Below are 17,478 nucleotides of genomic sequence, written 5' to 3' on the forward strand. Positions count from 1 at the left end.
AATTCTGACACACTCAGCGTCTGGTCCTGGTTCAGCCGAGTCCTTTACACGGCACCTGTAGCGAGGAGGCAGTGGGAGGCATGATTGTCATCAAGGAAAAGCAACAGGAGACATGGGTCTAGGTGACAAATTCTGCATTTCATATGACAGGCACCAGCCACATTCCCTAAACAACAGTAATACAAAAAGGTGCTCATTGCACTACATGCACACAAAGGGTTGAGAATCCCAATCTACTGTGGACTTTCACTTATCTCCTCCTATGGTCAATGTAAGATTTGTGATTTAGGAAACCTCCACAGCAACTGGGCAGGAGAAACAAAGACAACAGAATAAACTTCATCTTTTTTATTCTGCAAAGCAATATGCACATCTTACAAACACAAAATTAATCTAGGAGAGAAATGTCATTTCCAAATCAGCTATTAACCATCATGCAACAAGACAAGTGAAATGTAAGAACAAAACAAACAAGCCATCTTAACCCTACAATCACCTGCAGAGGGTTGAAAAACCAAGGCTCAGATTTTCTATGTAATGGCAAAGAAAAACGCAAAAGAAAATGGCAGCTTTCTAAGAACAAGAAAACACGTACAAATAGAATCAAAACTGATTCAAGTCATAGTTAAAAAGAAAAAGAAAACAAAAAAAGGAAAGATCAATATGATCTGAACTTTAAGTTTTTACTCTTCTGTTTGGCTGCATTTAACTTGTGTAGACTGCGCCCAGAACAAGCCAATACTGCTCAGCACTGCAGCGTTCCAGCCGATGGACGCGCTTCCCTCTGCGCTGCAACGCGGGCTGCGAGGGGGAAACCAAGGCCAAAAAATACAGCTCTAACATTTTCTCTTTTGCATTTGCGTGTTGCAATCTTAGTATTTCTGGGTACTTCGATACGGCGGGCGATAAATCGCAAAGCAGGCTCCTTGAATTTGAAATAGCAAAACAAGATTTTAACTAAATTTTAATTAGAACATTCGGAGTTTGATTTTTCATCTGCTGAAACGGAAAGGACGCGGCTTTGCTTTTTTAGAGGGGTTGCGTTATGTTGGGTGTTTTTTAGGTATTTCCAGAATTTGCAACGCCACCCCAGTCTGCTTTCTATTCCTGCCTTTGGTCCCCAGGTCAAGCCACCCTCGTAGGGAACTCTGTAAGCCAGCATTAATGCACAAGGCTGGGTAGGTGCGTTAGGAACAGCTCGGACAGTTTTCATGAGGAGCCGTCTACCTGTTTTGACTTCACCGATTCATTCGGCGAAGCCGGATTAGCCCGGAGCAGCATCAGGAGAACACTGGAAGCTTCGTTTTATCCCTAAACTTCAAACTCGGCCACCTCTAAAGCTTTGCCTTAACATCCCTGGAGAAAAATGCATGTTAGTTAACACCACTTAAGGAACCAAAATTCTAGAAAGGAAACATGTTCTGAAGAAAAGTGCGACTACTTTGCTTCAATACACTGAAGACTCGTGAACTTACTGAAGTCCCGTACATACAGACCAGTAGGGTACCATTCAATAGTGCCCACAGATAATAAACTAAGAATTTTAGGCCAGCATAATCGAGACTGTGAGATTTTGACTTGAGTTCCTTCTTTTGTGTGGTTTGGAGCGAAAGGAGGAAGGGGAGAAAGCATTTGTGTGTGTGTGCAGACCTACAGTTTCTGACAAGAAAGCTGAAAGACAAGATGAAAGGTCAATTAAGGCAATCAGTGAGATTTTAAAAGCGGTGGTGGGTAAGTCTGCGGGAAAACCCTGACTCGGGACAATTGAGGCTACTCAGTAAAAAACCAGAAAGAAACAGCAAAAGCCAGAATGAGAAAGGGAGAAATGCAGAGAACAAGAGCTCAGAATTAAGAATGGACATAGAGAACAGCGTGTGTTTTACTGTGGGGTGTCTTTGACCTCATGGCAGCAGCCCCAGCGCTCTCCTTGCCGCTCTCCCCGCGCGGGCAGCGATCGCTGGCAATGGGACAAAGCCAAGCAAGTCAGTCCCATTTCCCGCTGCCCTTGAGAGGTGGACAGAGCCCCCGCGCGAAGCTCCGTAACACACTACGGGCTTTCCTTTCGTCATTTGCACTTGCCCAAGGCTGTGCAGAGCCCCGACAGACGCTCATACAATACAGCTTTTTATTAAGCTTCACTTTCTAGAAAAGAAAAGAAGTTTAGAGCAAGCTGCTCACGCAGTCCTGGTGTGAGGGCTGCGGGGGGAGGCCAAGCGGAAAACGCTCCAGACAGTCTCTGCTGATCCTCCGACACTCAGCAAGCCAAATGAAATTTAAATAAAATAAAAATCCAGCTTAGCACTTTTCAATAAGAAACATTTTAAGATGGGACTTCACTCATTTATATTTTTTTTTTACTATGAATAAAAGCACAAGTTTGTCCTAAATACAGCACTATTAAAATGTGAATAAGTATTTCTTTTTCAAAAACAAATCTAAAATGTTGATATCTTTTCTTGCAAGCAAGGAACAAATGGAAGAAAGTATCAGGCCACGCAAACACACATTTAATTAATGTAGTAGATTGGTGGCTTTGGAAATGCGGCATGATATCAAAGGTGCATACTGTTTCAAACACACTGTACATATCGTTGGGCAAAAAACAAAGATCTGTTGGTTCGTTTGAGACACTTGCAAAGGCATCTTAACCTGCCCAGATGCAGCTAGACAAAAATATCTTGCTCTGACTATATGTAGCCATATCACTAAACATATCTACACAAACATTCGGCTATGTCCACAGGTAAAGACTGAAAGTTTCCGGCCGCACTACGATGCGGAACAAGTGCATCACCTGACCTATTCTGAATATACCTTTATAAATATGTACAAATCAATTACAGGCACTTGAAATGTCTTTGGTTGGAATAAACCAACATTGCAAGATAATGTATTCACAGAGTGTTAAGACCCATTCTGGGTTCAGCAGGCAATGATTACGGTTCTCAGTCATTCTCGGTCAAGGAGAGGGTGGATTATGCTTCTGACAAAGCAACCTAAAGAAAAAGAAAACATTTAATTAAAGTCAGTTTCTTCATCCTGTAACGGTGATATTCCTGATCTCCACACAGCTGGCAGATCTGCCCTTGCCTTTCCAAAGAGCCTTGAAAAGTCTGACTTGGAAAGGAAATCAAAGTCAGTCTGAAGGTGGTTTGTACTCAGCATAATCAGTTTTTAAAACACAAACACCACACAAGAAACCAAAACAGCTTATACTACAAAATATCATTAATATCAAAAGGGGCCAACATTAGCTTCCTACTTCACAATTAAGCATATTCACGTTTAACCCTTCAAGAAAAGTGCAGGTCTCCAATGCAGCGTTGAATATTGACTGTTTCAGTAGCTTTGTCATTGTTTTCATTTAATTCCGATTAACAACTATTAGAATTACGTACCACGCTTTACTCAAAGTTTTCAGTCTGTTGTGATAAAAGACAAATAAAACTACTCAATGCTATCTATTCAATGCTTCATACAAACAGCACAAGTAACATCAGAATCAGGGTAGAACAGCTGCATTATAGCACTTACTGAACTGCAATAATCCAGTTCCAAGAAATCTGAGGATCTACTAAGCCCATATATGTATTTTGTAGCACCCATCTGTACTGTCCACAATGAAACACCCATGTCTCTTTGAAAAGGAATTAAATCTACACCCCTGGAGATAAGAAAGAACAGTCTGTACTATGTAAAAAAGGAGGTTTTCTATGTTTTCTTATCAGAGTCAATATTTTGTTATTACACAGACTCACCTTTTCAGAGCAGAATTCTGTATTGCTTTGCCTCAGTTTGCTTGGTCTGCCTTTAATAACTGCATAGCAGAACATTGTAATCACCATCACAAAAAGAAAGTAACTGGTATGCATGAGATGCAGGTTTATAAGAGAGCGATCATCCTGCACAGAAAATTAAAACCATTTATTGACAATGCACCGTTAGTTGGCATTTTATATTAAAGCAATAACTATCAGATCAGCACAGAAATTACTTCATGAATCAACTTTCTCCCCATTACGCAGCTGGCACAGTAATGAAAGTGATTCCTAATTGTGGCACATAAAGAGGCCAAATGTTCCTCCCATTAAAAATCTGCACGAGAGATCTCTTCCCATGTACTGACAGTGCCTTTTGTCAAATGATTTCAGGATATAAATGTGAGTTATTCAAAGCTGTGAGGCACGTGGAGATTACAGGAAGACCATCATGCCCACCAGGGGTAAAGCGTTTCCAACTCTGTCTCAACTCTTGCACTACATAACAAACCAGCACTGAATACGACTATTTTAGGACACAAACAGAAGCACAGGCCATTAAAACAGAGCTAAGCGCTTATTCAACATAACATATAAAAACACCACGACACTTACATCTGGAACTATAACAGTGAGTTTGGGGTTTAAAGCATGATACACTTTTCCAATTGCTCCTTTGTAACACCAGAAAGGGTTATAGTCTTGTGCATATTTTGTATTAGAGTCCCTTGCGGTGGTAAAGATCTTGTACCAAAGCGTAGCGTTGCTGTATGTTTCAGGAACACAGTGTGGTGGCTGACTGCAGAAAAACAGAAGTAATTAGCACCCTAATTGCGGTTCTCTATGTTCAGTAAGGCGAACTTTTAGAACAGCGTAAAACACAGTTTGATTTTGGACATTCCAAAAACAACTACAAAAAACAAAGCTTAACCAAAAGAGTGTATAGAAACCATATGATTTCTATACTATGATTAGATTTAATTACATGTTGTGCCAGTAAGTCAACACCGCACAGCTTAATTAGGAAAACACTGGTTTTCATAAGGCTTCAGACGTCATGTGAATCTATCTGGTGGTTCTCCAGGGTGTGCTGAATAGTGGCAGAGAATCTAGAGAAGCTGTTTTGATCAGAGGTCTGTACCTGCTGGGTGACGGTAGCAAAGCAGCATTTGGCTTATGCTGATCTCTCAGCAGGGAAGAGAATAAGAACCTTAGTGTCAAGGCTTGGCTCTCACACAAGGTAGGGAAACTAAATTATAGGGTATCTGTCCTAAATATTCACAGATTCTTTTGTTCTGAGGGCAGTTTAAAATCACAGGTAACATGCTGAAAGGCAGGTAGGGGCCAGAAAAATGCACAGAAAAATGCAGTGTTGCTAAAAGCCAGCAAAAGTCTCAAGCCACGGTTCTTCCTGTGGGGAAAGGAAGGTGGGTACATAAACTTCCACAATCAATAATTTTCATCAGGAAGTAACCATCTCAGAGAACAGCTGAGGAATGAATCACCTACTAACCAGCCTGTGATGGAGTGTTTAAAATGCACTTACACTGTGACGGGAAACACGTTGCTGGCTGCTGTGATGGTCATGCAGGTGGTGAACACGACCTGCTCGCAGTGGCCGTGCAGGACGCAGTCATCGGAATTCCAGGCAGCCGGAAGGGTGAACGTGATATTGATCTCCTCGTGGGATTCTCTGCCTTTGAGAAAGAGAAGGAAAGCTGGGTTTGGTTCACAAAAGTATCTGAGCAACAATCAATAGGATAAGGACAACATGGAAACAACTAAGACAGTAACCATAACCCTGACTCTGTCCCTTTGAAGCCACCCAGGATCTTTGCTATCAACAAAGAGAGGAAAAAGAAAGTTTAAAAAAAACCCAAACGAGACCAAAACCAACAACAAACCACAGAAACCCAGCTGTTGGTCTTCCTAATCTCTCCTGCCCCCACAAAAAGTGGGGTCATGAGGCTCCTTTCAGAAATTAAAAACTCACTATTTATAAGTGAACTCATGTGTGTTCAGAGAACTTTATTAGAAAGTAAAATCACAGACCTTTAGCCTTCTAAAGACTTGGTTCCACAGCTGCTTTTTCCAACACTTACTTTTCAAATTGGAGATATTTTTGTAGACAAAAAGGTGCCAGCAGCTATTGAACTGCAGATTAAGTAGTGTATGTTAACTCCATGCGGATATATTAACAGAGAAAATATATCCAGGCTACTGGAAATGGAACTTGCATTTGGTAGCTTTTAAAGCAGTAACATAATAACAACAACATAAAATACAGTAATACAGATTTACAGCTATGGCAAATGTCTGTTCACAGGAGGTTCAAGACACCTTCAGGCATTATAAAATGCAGCCCTTGCTAAAAACTAAAATTCAATGGCGTCCTATTATCAATTTCTATTAATTTTCTACAATCTCCTGTCAAAACTTACTCTCAGGGCAGCCACACAGCACATCAGTCACTTCACACCACAGAAAGCGTAACCACCTTATTTCTTGCTGTTTCTGATATTAAAGCTCATTCATGTACAGATTTGAGATAAATTCTATATTTTTAGACAACATGCTCCTTGATCTCTAATGTATTATATATACACTAATACCTCTAAAACGTGAGTTAATGACTTGAAGATGTATCAAGATCAAACTGAGGATGGTCACTGCAGACGCTTTTGCTGCTTGGAACTTTGTTGGCCTAAAAATTACCTTCCATTGTCATTAGGTTGATCATTTAGAACTGCAAAACCTAATCTTGGCAAACTCGGAGGCTCTTTTCCATTCTGAACGCAGGAAAAAGTTTCTTCTAGTTTTATATAGGAATATACTCACTACAAATGTGAAAACACACGTATGTTTTAAGTAAAAGATTTATCTCACCAATAATAAGCTGGAGAGTTTCTGATTAATTATATAGCTTTCATTCACGTTTACAAAGGTCATTCCTTCCGTACCTGAGAGCCCAATCTGGTGGCCAAAAATTGTGGAACTTAGATGTGTGACATTGCGAGAGTATCCGCCAAACGGCCGCAGCGGGTCCAGCGTCAAGGTGATGGTAACGGAGATGTTGATGGGACCAGAGTCCTCGAGAGTCTGCGGAGACTGCGTGGAAGATCTCGCCTGCCCGCTGGTCACGGTGCTTTCCGGAGTCGTGGTATCGTTGATGAGATGCTTTAAGGTTTCATTCTCGGATATACAGAAGTCCAAATCATTAAACCTCAGGAGGAAAGTATTCCAGTCCTTAAAACAAATGTGAAGATTTCAACCAGATTAGCGAATTCACCGTTGGCTGCCAGGTCCCTAGAGCAGCGCAGACCTCGGTACGTACCATCCCGCAGTCCCAGGCCATTTCACCAAAACCACGTGGCTCACAAAGCAAGGACAAATCCCACCACGACCATCTCAACAACCGGGCAAGTTGTTTACAAAAGCTCAACGTGCTAAATCGCAGGCGCGGCCTGAGCGGCGCTCAGCGCAGCAGAATATCCTTTAAACTACGGAAGGAACAGACTCACTGGCGCATTCTCACCACGCTCAGGGCATGAGTGGTTTCCAGCAAGGTTGCCCTCATTGCACAATAGTGCTAGAAGAGGTCACAAGTGTCACAAACAAGCTGGCACAACAGAATGAGAAACAGAAAGGCCACGGGAGGGAAGAGCCATGTCAGAAGATTTGGCCTCATCCTCACACTAAAAAAAGACTATTAGAACATTCACACCAACAGCCTCTTTCCTTATTAAATCAGAGGCAAATATAAATGAAGACAAACTCCCCTAAGACTCTGCACACTCCCATGAAAGGGTTCTTAAGGGGGGAAAAAACCCAACTCATCAGCTTTAGGCATGTTTTTCAAATTAGTACTCCCACTATTTAGCTCAGGAACTTTCTGTACCTACCTCTGTCATTTCTGGTGACTTGATCTCCTTGATTTTGAAGAAATAACCCAGTGTCAGAAAAGCTATTGCCATAGCGCTTACACTGATCATAAAGACCACAAGCGGAGGTCGACTGCTGATGTAAACCTTCAGGTTCTCCAATAGGTTTATGTTGAACATTATTCTGATTGTTCACCTGAAAACACAGAATATCAGAAGAAAGTGACTGGGCTGCGTGTGTCACAGGGAGCGGGTTGGTGGATCACATAAGGTGAAAGCTTGACAACCAAAAAATGGAATCACATACCAAAATGAGATTCAATTACACGACTCTGTGCTGTTCACTGAACACAGTATGCCTTCAATAAAGCACAAATCAAAACACGCTTGACTTCGCCTTCTCAGCACCTGCAACTGCCAGCTGGGAGCGGATTTTAAGAAATGAGGACAACTTCCAACACAGTCAAATATCGCTGAGGAGCAATAGAACCAGCTCTTTTCCTTCCCCACACACCTAGGCAGAATATACACTGGTACACGCTAATTCCAGTAATATTTTAATTCACCAAATTACGGTGCGGATGGAGTTGTAACACATCAAACCTTGTACATCCCGGCATACACTTCCAAAACTGAGGCTGATCAAAGATCCCTTTTCCCCATCCCTAGGGGAAGGACCAGCCCTTCAAAACGGGGTCCAAAATGCAGGCTGCATCATTTTATACTTCTGCATCAGGAATCCTGTGGTCAGAAACACCAAATAACTGCATTATGGTGGAGGCTGGAAGACTCGTTTCTTTATTTGATTCTTGCAGGACCTAGAGAACTTTCGCTAGAGTCTGTAAACAAAGAAATGACCTTATGAGGAAACCTACTGACTCATCAATTTTTGCCTAAAATACTTTGTCTGATTCCCCTTCTGAATTTTCATTTGCAGAGCACAAAGACCCAGACTAAGTTTACTGAATCACAACGTAAAGCGAACAGGGAAAAGGAGGAGCTTTCAGACAAAGCCTTTTTCAGATGCCACAACGTACGACGATCACAATTTCCTTGTGCGTACTTGAGATTTCACTGGCAGAAATGTTATTCTTAACAGAAGGAATATCGACAAAACCTGCAAAACTACTCCAGAAAGGGGAAAATTCAACTCACTGAGAAGAGACCACAGATCCTGCGGCAATAACCCAACACCGAGGTGTGTGTCCTGACTTGCCCTGTCTCCTCCTCGCACCTCCTTGCTTCTCCTGGGTGAAATGTGCTGAAACAGGCTCACTCCAGAGCACAGGATCATGCCCTGGGTTTACTACTTTGCACCATCAACCAATTTTCATCCACTTTGCAAAGATGAGGAAAGCCGGCAACTTTTTATCAGCAAGAACGATCGGGTGCTGCAAACACCTCTTTACAACACAGTGTGGCTGAGAGCGGCAAGCGGAGTGCAGAGGAAGGATGGAGAGAAGGAGAAGAAAAGGTGATGATAAATATGTACCTCACCAGAATTTCTATATCTATCCCAGACCAGCTCTGCTATGGCCAGACAAGCCAGGGAAGGTGTTGGGAGAAGGCGGGAACAGGATGGAAAGGGAGAGCTGGTGTGGGTGAGGACCACGCTGGCTTCAATCCACATCTCTGTGCGTCTTACCTCCCATCTTGTCTCCGGCAGCAAATTTCTTAAATGAGCCCCAGCTAAAAAACCCCCAACACTCCATCTAGAAACATCGGAGACACGTGTTGAGATGGAAAACAATCAAAAGATAAACCGAAAGCTGAGTTGTATTCAGTGTTCCCGTCTGAATTTCCTTTTGAGAACCACACCGCGGATGAAGGTTTTATTACAGCATTTAATCAAAGCTGAGTGTCACCCGCAGCACATCCAGCGCTGGGATCCCTTCGTGTGGGGGCTTCCAACAGCGCCATTAGCATTCTTGTTTACCACAGGGTCTAAAATCAGCCATAAAACTGGATGCACCAAAAAGCAGATATATACTAAATATTCAGACTAATATTTTTATGTAAGAGATCACTGGGTTTTAAGTGCCAGTTGCTTAATACGCTCCCATAACTCACCAGCTTTGAAAGCAATTAGAAAATGCTATAAGCTGCAATTTCTGAAGCGTAATATGCCTTCCGAGCATCTGTGAGAACAACTGTGGATTTCAATACCGGAGCTGACATGAAAATAGCAAATGGACACAGAATAACAGAATCACAGAATGCCAGGGGTTGGAAGGGACCTCGAAAGCTCATCCAGTGCAATCCCCCCATGGAGCAGGAACACCCAGATGAGGTTACACAGGAAGGTGTCCAGGCGGGTTGGAATGTCTGCACAGAAGGAGACTCCACAACCCCCCTGGGCAGCCTGGGCCAGGCTCTGCCACCCTCACTGGGAACAAGTTTCTTCTCAAATTTAAGTGGAACCTCCTGTGTTCCAGTTTGAACCCATTACCCCTTGTCCTATCATTGGTTGTCACCGAGAAGAGCCTGGCTCCATCCTCCTGACACTCACCCTTTAGATATCTGTAAACATTAATGAGGTCGCCCCTCAGTCTCCTCTTGTCCAGCTCCAGAGCCCCAGCTCCCTCAGCCTTTCCTCACACGGGAGATGCTCCACTCCCTTCAGCATCTTTGTTGCCCTGCGCTGGACTCTCTCCAGCAGTTCCCTGTCCTGCTGGAACTGAGGGGCCACAACTGGACACAATATTCCAGATGTGGTCTCCCCAGGGCAGAGCAGAGGGGCAGGAGAACCTCTCTGACCTACTGACCACCCCCTTCTAACCCACCCCAGGTACCATTGGCCTTCCTGGCCACAAGGGCCCAGTGCTGGCTCATGGTCGTGGACATGGTTAATGCAAACCAGAATGAGGAGTTTTTCCACATCACTGCCTGAAGAACTGCTGACTTCTTTTTGAAATACAGTGCTTAAATAACACTAATTTTTCAAGACCTTGTGAAACAGATCAGTGCTTGTAAATCAAAACATACATTCCCACTAGATTTTAGGGATTTGGTTAATGGTCCACACACTCAAACTCCTTTCTGTTAGGGCCCATTAGAAACACAACACAAATGCTATTTTCCTACCAGCTCTAGTTGTAACTAACAACTTCCTCTGTGTAAATGAATAACCTAAAGAACATCACTTTTGTTTCTTTTTCACACCGTTAAAAAAAGAAACCGAACGCTAAAACCTCCTGGCAGGTCAGGAAAGCAAGATCAGATTTCACTTTTTAGCTCAATAAATAATTTAGCAAGCGGCTCTAATGAGCGCTGTACGCCGCTCTCCGCCCCGGCCAGGCCTTTTAGTCCTTGTGCAATAAACATCTCCACAGTCATCCTAACGAGGAGCTCAAGCACAACGGGAGAACGAAAACTGCCAGCCCGGAACATTGGGCACCAGCTCCAGAAGTAATTGAGGTGGGGAGAGTTAGAGCTGACGGTGCTCAGGAGAGATGTGCTCTTAAATCGGCCCCAAAACCACCCAAAATTATGTTATCCAGTTAAAAAGATGAAAATGGTAAAGGACAGAAATACACAAGTTAATGTGTCAGTGTCTCATGCAAACACAGAATTGGGTGGACACCTAAAAAGCGAGGAAATAGTCATTTATTCTACAATTTAAGAGAATCTTCCTCCGCAACAGCTCAAACCAAATAGAGCAACCTTGAAGTAACTTTTCAAATTCTTCCTGATTTGTAGATGAGTTTAGAAAAGGGAACTTCTGAACCCATGGGTTTTTCAAGAGTAAATTACAAATAAGGAAAACTTTGAAGTCGATTGCAAAGACCAAAAAGTCAATGAAATGAGTCACAGCAGAAGTATTAAATTCCCATTTGGGGGCTTAATATCAAATGAACTGAATTCCTAACAACAAGGGGGAAAAAGTGTGCTGCACTAAAGCAGGTATTAAACATTAAATCACTGTTGCCAAAACAAAACAAAAAGAATTCTTTATAGATCAAAGTAAATGTCTGACAATTTCAACGTGTATCTTGCCATAATGCCAACTACGTCGTCCTACCAGAAAGCTGAAAATCATGTCATTTCCTCACAAATATTTCCCCTTCTTGTTGTGCATGTAAGATGGTCACAGTCTAGAGGAGAAAACACATTTTTGGGGGTGGAATAATAAAAAAACATCAATGAAATACCTTAAGGAAGAAAATTGGGGATGGAAGAGCAGCCGGCAGCACCAACCCATCCCAACAGCGCACATCAACACCTCGTATTTCCTAAGCCTGAAGCTCTTATTGTGAATAACAGCATTTAATCATAACTGTGCTGCTCAGTTTATTTATAAACCATGTTTTCAAAGATGCCTCATTACCAGCAGTACAACGGGAGTTAGGAAATGGGTCACGTCAGGGTTAACCACTTTGAATGAAAATAACGTTGCGTGCCAGAAAAACATCCATACACACAAATCAACCGAACTGTGATTTTCCTAGCAAACCATCCATAAATACCATGCAAACAAAGAAATGGTGCTGATCCCCAACTTAAGTGCCTCCCATTTGAGAACAGTCAACAGTAGCAGGTGCCAAAAATATCTTTAATTTGGTTATCTTCTCATCAAACCAAACTTGATGTCTAATACCTAAAACAGTAAAGCAAAATAGATCACAGTTGTGTTAACTGCAAAGCTGCTTGTTAAAGTTCAAAAGATTCAAAATGCTTTGTAAAAGCTTTATAAAGACTAATTGTTAATAAGAATGGCTGTATCTCTAATCTAATATCACCAGCCGATCAAAAGTAACCTCACCTAATTTTACAACTGAAAATAAAGGATTGTCTGGTTCTCATAGCAGCAGCAATTATTATGCCCTCTCTTTTCTCTAAGGGAAAGAAAACAGGATCAAAATTAAACAGAAGCTTCTAAACTCACCAGAAGGCTGCCCTTTCACGCCCTCAAATGACCTATTTGTTTGTACTACATGACTTTTGACTACATGAGCTTTTACAGTCAATTTATTTCAGGAATTGGGGAAATCTAATCAATGCTTTTTTTCTTCAAATCTTTCATAACATAATATTTATCATAAAACATGCAGTTGGAAGGAAAAGAGGGGCTTCCAACTAATTTTATAGGAAGATTCGCTTTACCGTAATGATATCTAGAGAAAAAAAGGGCGCCAGTATCTGCAGCCGCTTAAGTTCAAACAAAGTGAAGAGACGCACAGTAAGTGCCATCGACCTCCTTCACAGAGTCGGGGACAGAAGCAATTGGGACTTGGGGAGGACGAAATCTGATGGAAACGTCACCTCGGATCCTTCACTGCAAGCAAATCCAGCCGGATCGACAGCCAGATGTGCAGCAGCTGCCTCAGACTGTGCAAGGAGAACGTACCCAAAGTGGGAGATAACTGTGAATCATCTCACATCATCTCCTGCTGAAAAATGCTTCCCTCCTTTTATTCACAGAATCGACTGGGTTGGAAAAGACCTCAGAGATCATCCAGTCCAACCCTCGGTCCAACTCCAGTCCATTTACTAGATCATGGCACTAAGTGCCATGTCCAATCTCAGTTTCAAAACCTCCAGGGCCGGCGAGTCCAGCACCTCCCTGGGCAGCCATTCCAATGCCTGACCACTCTCTCTGCAAAGAATTGCTTTCTAATAGCCAGCCTACATTTCCCCTGGCAGAGTTGAAGCCCATGGCCCCTTGTCCTATTGCTGACTGCCTGGGAGAAGAGACCAATCCCCACCTGGCTAGAACTGCCCTTCAGGTAGTTCTAGAGAGTGCTGAGCTCAGCTCTAAGCCTCCTCTTCTCCAGACTAAACAAGCCCAGCTCCCTCAGCCTCTCCCCATAGGGCTTGTGTTCAAGTCCCTTCACCAGTCGTGTTGCTCTTCTCTGGACCCGCTCCAGCACTTCAATCTCTTTCCTGAGCTGAGGGGGCCAGAACTGAACACAATACTCCAGGTGTGGCCTCCCCAATGCAGAGCACAGGGGAAGGATCACTGCCCTTGTCCTGCCGACCACCCTATTTTGGATACAGGACAGGATACCATTGGCCTTCTTGGCCACCTGGGCACACTGTTGGCTCCTGTTGAGCTTCCTGTCAATTCAGGTAACAGAGTCAGTCAGGGAGCAGATTTTAACACAAACCTGAGAGCCCAGGGACTTGCAAGACCAGAACGACTCAAAATGCTTCACCAGATGATCCTTTCGGTCCCTTCCAACATGGTACATCGTGATTCTATGATACTTGCTTCAAACGTTTATTTTCACCTCTCAAAACACACTTCAAAGCATAATTAAGCATTTCAACATCCCAAGAGCTACATGAACAGCAAACACCTCAGTTCTACCCACAAAACGAAGCCAAGGACAAGAAGTAATTTGGTCAGAGTGACAGTAAATTTTGAGGATCAAATTGATACTGGATTTCAAAGGCTCAAGTTGTAACTCTTGTTAAAGACGGGAAACTTGCAATAATAAGTAGATGAGTTAAAAAATAAAAAAGGAAAATTTGTGGGTCAGACATTACTCAATCTGAGTAAACAAAGTTACCAGCCTCTTAACTGCCCTTCCCAACAAACGTGTGTTGTAGTCCAAAATGTCTGTGGATTTAACACAAGGTCCTGCGACAGCAACATTGATTTAAATTTACCATTTAAATAGATATTCATGCGCCAACACACAAATGCAAACAAGTTCCAAATACTTTTGTTTTTAATGCTAAGAGTTTTCAAAAACTGAAAACCCAAAAAAAGATAGAAAGGTTTTAAGCCAGAAAATACAGATGATGTGAGGGAAGTCTTATTTCACTGGTTCACCGAACCCCAAATTCCGACTGTTGTTAAAAGTGAAAAACACCATTTAAAACGTCCCCAGGTGTAAAATGAACGGAAACAGAACCTCTGGTTGAAAATAGATGGTTTGCAGCCCTGTTTGCCAAGAGAACCTGTGCCATGGAAACAGGACACGCTTTCACACACCAGTTCTCACTTGGGCATTTTTAAAACCTCCCAACTTTCACAAGTCAAGGTTGTGATTTATAACGTGACATCGCAATCTACATCATACGGATGACAGTAAAACGTACAATATTAAAGGCTCTGAAGTTGTATTAAAAAATGCTATTCTGGTTACTGCGGATTAGCGAGAGAGCCTGGGAGAGGAAGGCAAAGGTAAAATGATTTGGTTTTATAGGACCTGTTGAAGCGCCACGAGAAACCAAATTCTGCATAGATCGTTACCAACAACAGCCAAACAAACGCAGTTCACAGAAAGGCTTTACTCAACAAGTCTGAAAAGTCTCAGTAACAGTTTAATAATCAGAAACTGGCTTAGTGACCAATTTAAGGAGGTTAATCGTTGACTTCATTAGGGAACGCGGTGCAGAATTCAGCTGTGTAAGTGCAGAAAAATGCCACCAAAAAAGGCTCTTCAGACTGTTTGTAATGGCAACTATTGCTTGTAATGAGAACGGTGAGGTGACCCAGACACGGCGCGAATCACAAGCAGAAAATGCGACGCGTTGAGGAAATGGCAGCTTTGGATAAAACAGCAAAATAAGAGTTGTGGATGTGGAAAGAACACAAGGCTGGCTGTGAGAGGAGGAAAACAGCCAGCGGGTGCCAGGGACAGAGAAAATCAAACAGCAGCCACAGTGGCTGAAGTACAGGACCAGGGCAATACGTGAAATATCAAGGATCTGGCAATAATATTACCACATCTCTACACTTCACCCCCATGGGTCAAAAGAAATAGGACTTTAATTTGCTTAGCCCAAACTCACATAGGTAAGTGGAGTCTCCGTTTTACAGATAATTAACAAAACCCAACATGCCCAGGCATATATAAGTTTTCTTCCGAATCAAACCCTGGGTTCAGAGCCCTGGGAATCAGCTTTATTCACAGGTCGGAGTGTTCTTCTCAAGAAAATGGAACCCTCAACACAGACGTGCTGTTGGCAAGGGGAGTTTTGGGAAAAGCAAAGAAATGCTGACGCCAACGAGTTTCATTAATACTTAGTTTACGGGTCATTTAATAGAACAGCTTTATTTCTAAAAGAAAAATAAATATATATATATACTGTTTAATAAAACAATAAAGATGATCACTCTGCAGGAACACACGGCCAGGGGGGACGGACGTGCCAGTCTCCTGCTTCTTGCCAGGGGACAAGGACACCGAGCTCTGTCTGTGCCTTCAGATGCTCCTCTCCATGACCCAGCACACTGTCTACTTTGTATTATCAGGCAGCATTTCAAGTTCTTGTCTTTCAAGTGGGAAAGAAGAATCGCATTCCACCGGCCCCGAGCCACTCTTCAAATCACAGGAGGTAACAAAGCTACTAAGGTCCTAAATCCTCTTTGATGCGACTAAATCTAAGGTCAAAGAGCATCCGTCTGGCAGGGACAATTCAATATTCTCTCTGCTCAGGCTGCCTACAGAAGTTGTCGCCTCCCCTTGCGAACACCTACTGATCAGACATTGGATTTAGCCATCAGCTTATTCCCAGAGGAAAAGCGGGTGGATGGAAGCGGCAGCAGCTCACTAGATGAACCCAGAACCGTTTTGTACGCCCAAACCTAGAAGCAAAAGGTTTAGTACGTGTTTCCTATCACTCAGCCGCTAATAAAAACGCATTAATGATTTACCACAAAAGATCGGCCCAGCCACCATAGGCTTTCATCTCATGATACGCTTCCAACTACAAAACTCAGAAGTTCGATGAGGATATTAATCCTCAATGAATTCTTATCTCAAGGCTTGTCTAACAGGGCAAATTTACCCATACAATTATACGCTAGCGCTAAGCATGCAAATAAATTTCCCCAAAGACAAGCCCTTAAAAAACAAACAAAGTGGAAAAAACAGCAAAGCAGCAGTTGTGCTGCAATGGTTGTGTCCCTTGTCAGGCAGGGATGTTTCCCAGGGTGTCCATCGCTGCCATTGCGATACACCGTTCAAATTTAACGTCAGGTTTCTAGCAGCCATGCTCTAGGCGTGATAAACCCTAAAATTTATTATTAAAAACGTTATAGCGTCTATAGATGTAAGTTAAATAAAAAAAAAAAAAAAAAGCAAAGGCGATAGAATATGGACATGTAGTGAATGGAAGAAAAAAAAACCGAAAGAAAAGAAGGAATCAGTATTCAGAAGCTATTTTGAAACTGAAATTACTGCTACCAGAATACTCTGTTTTGCCCTGATACGATGCCACACACACACAGTTCAAGCTAACAGCCTTTCAAAATATTGTTTTAGCCAATAATAAAGTAAAATTACCACTAAAATGTGCCAGGCGAGCCCGAGCAGCCCCGTGTCGATCGCACACCGAAGCAAAGCCCGGCTCAGCCGCTCTGCCCCGCAACGGGCCGGGGCGGCGGCGGCTCCACGGCGCTTTCCCCGCTTACACAACCGTCACCGGAGCAACCCAGCGCCCCGCCGGCGGGATCCCGGCCGGGACGGATCCGCAACCCGGAGCGCGCCCCGTCCCCATCTTACCAGCGCCTGAGGCGGGGAAGAGGCCCCCGGGCCGGGCGGGTGGAGGCCCGGAGGCGGCGGCGGGGCTCAGAGGCGGCGGGGCTGCCGTGCGGGCGGGCTCTGCACCATCGTCCTGCCCTGACGGGGCTACGGGGACATGCCGGAGGGCGGGGGGTGCGGAGGCCGCTGCCGGCGCCGCCGCCCGGACACCCGCCTGCTCCGCCGCTTCCGGGGACGCAGCCGTAGCCTCTCACCCGGGCCGGGCCGTGCGGACGGTGGCGCGGGGGGGACAAAATTGCGGCGGCGCCAGCGACGCGCGGCCCGGCCCCCGCCCGCGGGCGGAGCCACAGCGAGCCGGGAGCCACAGCGGCCCCGGTGGCGGCTGCGGGGGCGCCGCTTCGG

The 17,478-nt window shown here is 43.8% G+C and overlaps 1 protein-coding gene across 1 annotated transcript; it reads right to left on the minus strand.

Annotated features, from left to right (window-relative positions):
- Positions 1 to 333: 333 nt before the first annotated feature.
- TMEM248 (transmembrane protein 248) lies at positions 334 to 17,407 on the minus strand. The gene is made up of 7 exons (XM_065037025.1): positions 17,098 to 17,407; positions 7,661 to 7,835; positions 6,719 to 7,004; positions 5,305 to 5,455; positions 4,374 to 4,557; positions 3,759 to 3,902; positions 334 to 2,996 (listed from the first exon to the last, which is right to left on the minus strand). The coding sequence occupies exons 2-7, from the start codon at positions 7,817 to 7,819 to the stop codon at positions 2,976 to 2,978; spliced, it is 945 nt and encodes a 314-aa protein (XP_064893097.1). The 5' UTR covers positions 7,820 to 7,835; positions 17,098 to 17,407; the 3' UTR covers positions 334 to 2,975.
- Between the last annotated feature and the right edge of the window lie 71 nt (positions 17,408 to 17,478).

The sequence above is a fragment of the Columba livia genome, chromosome 20 (assembly GCF_036013475.1).
Source record: "Columba livia isolate bColLiv1 breed racing homer chromosome 20, bColLiv1.pat.W.v2, whole genome shotgun sequence".
Lineage (NCBI taxonomy): Eukaryota > Metazoa > Chordata > Aves > Columbiformes > Columbidae > Columba > Columba livia.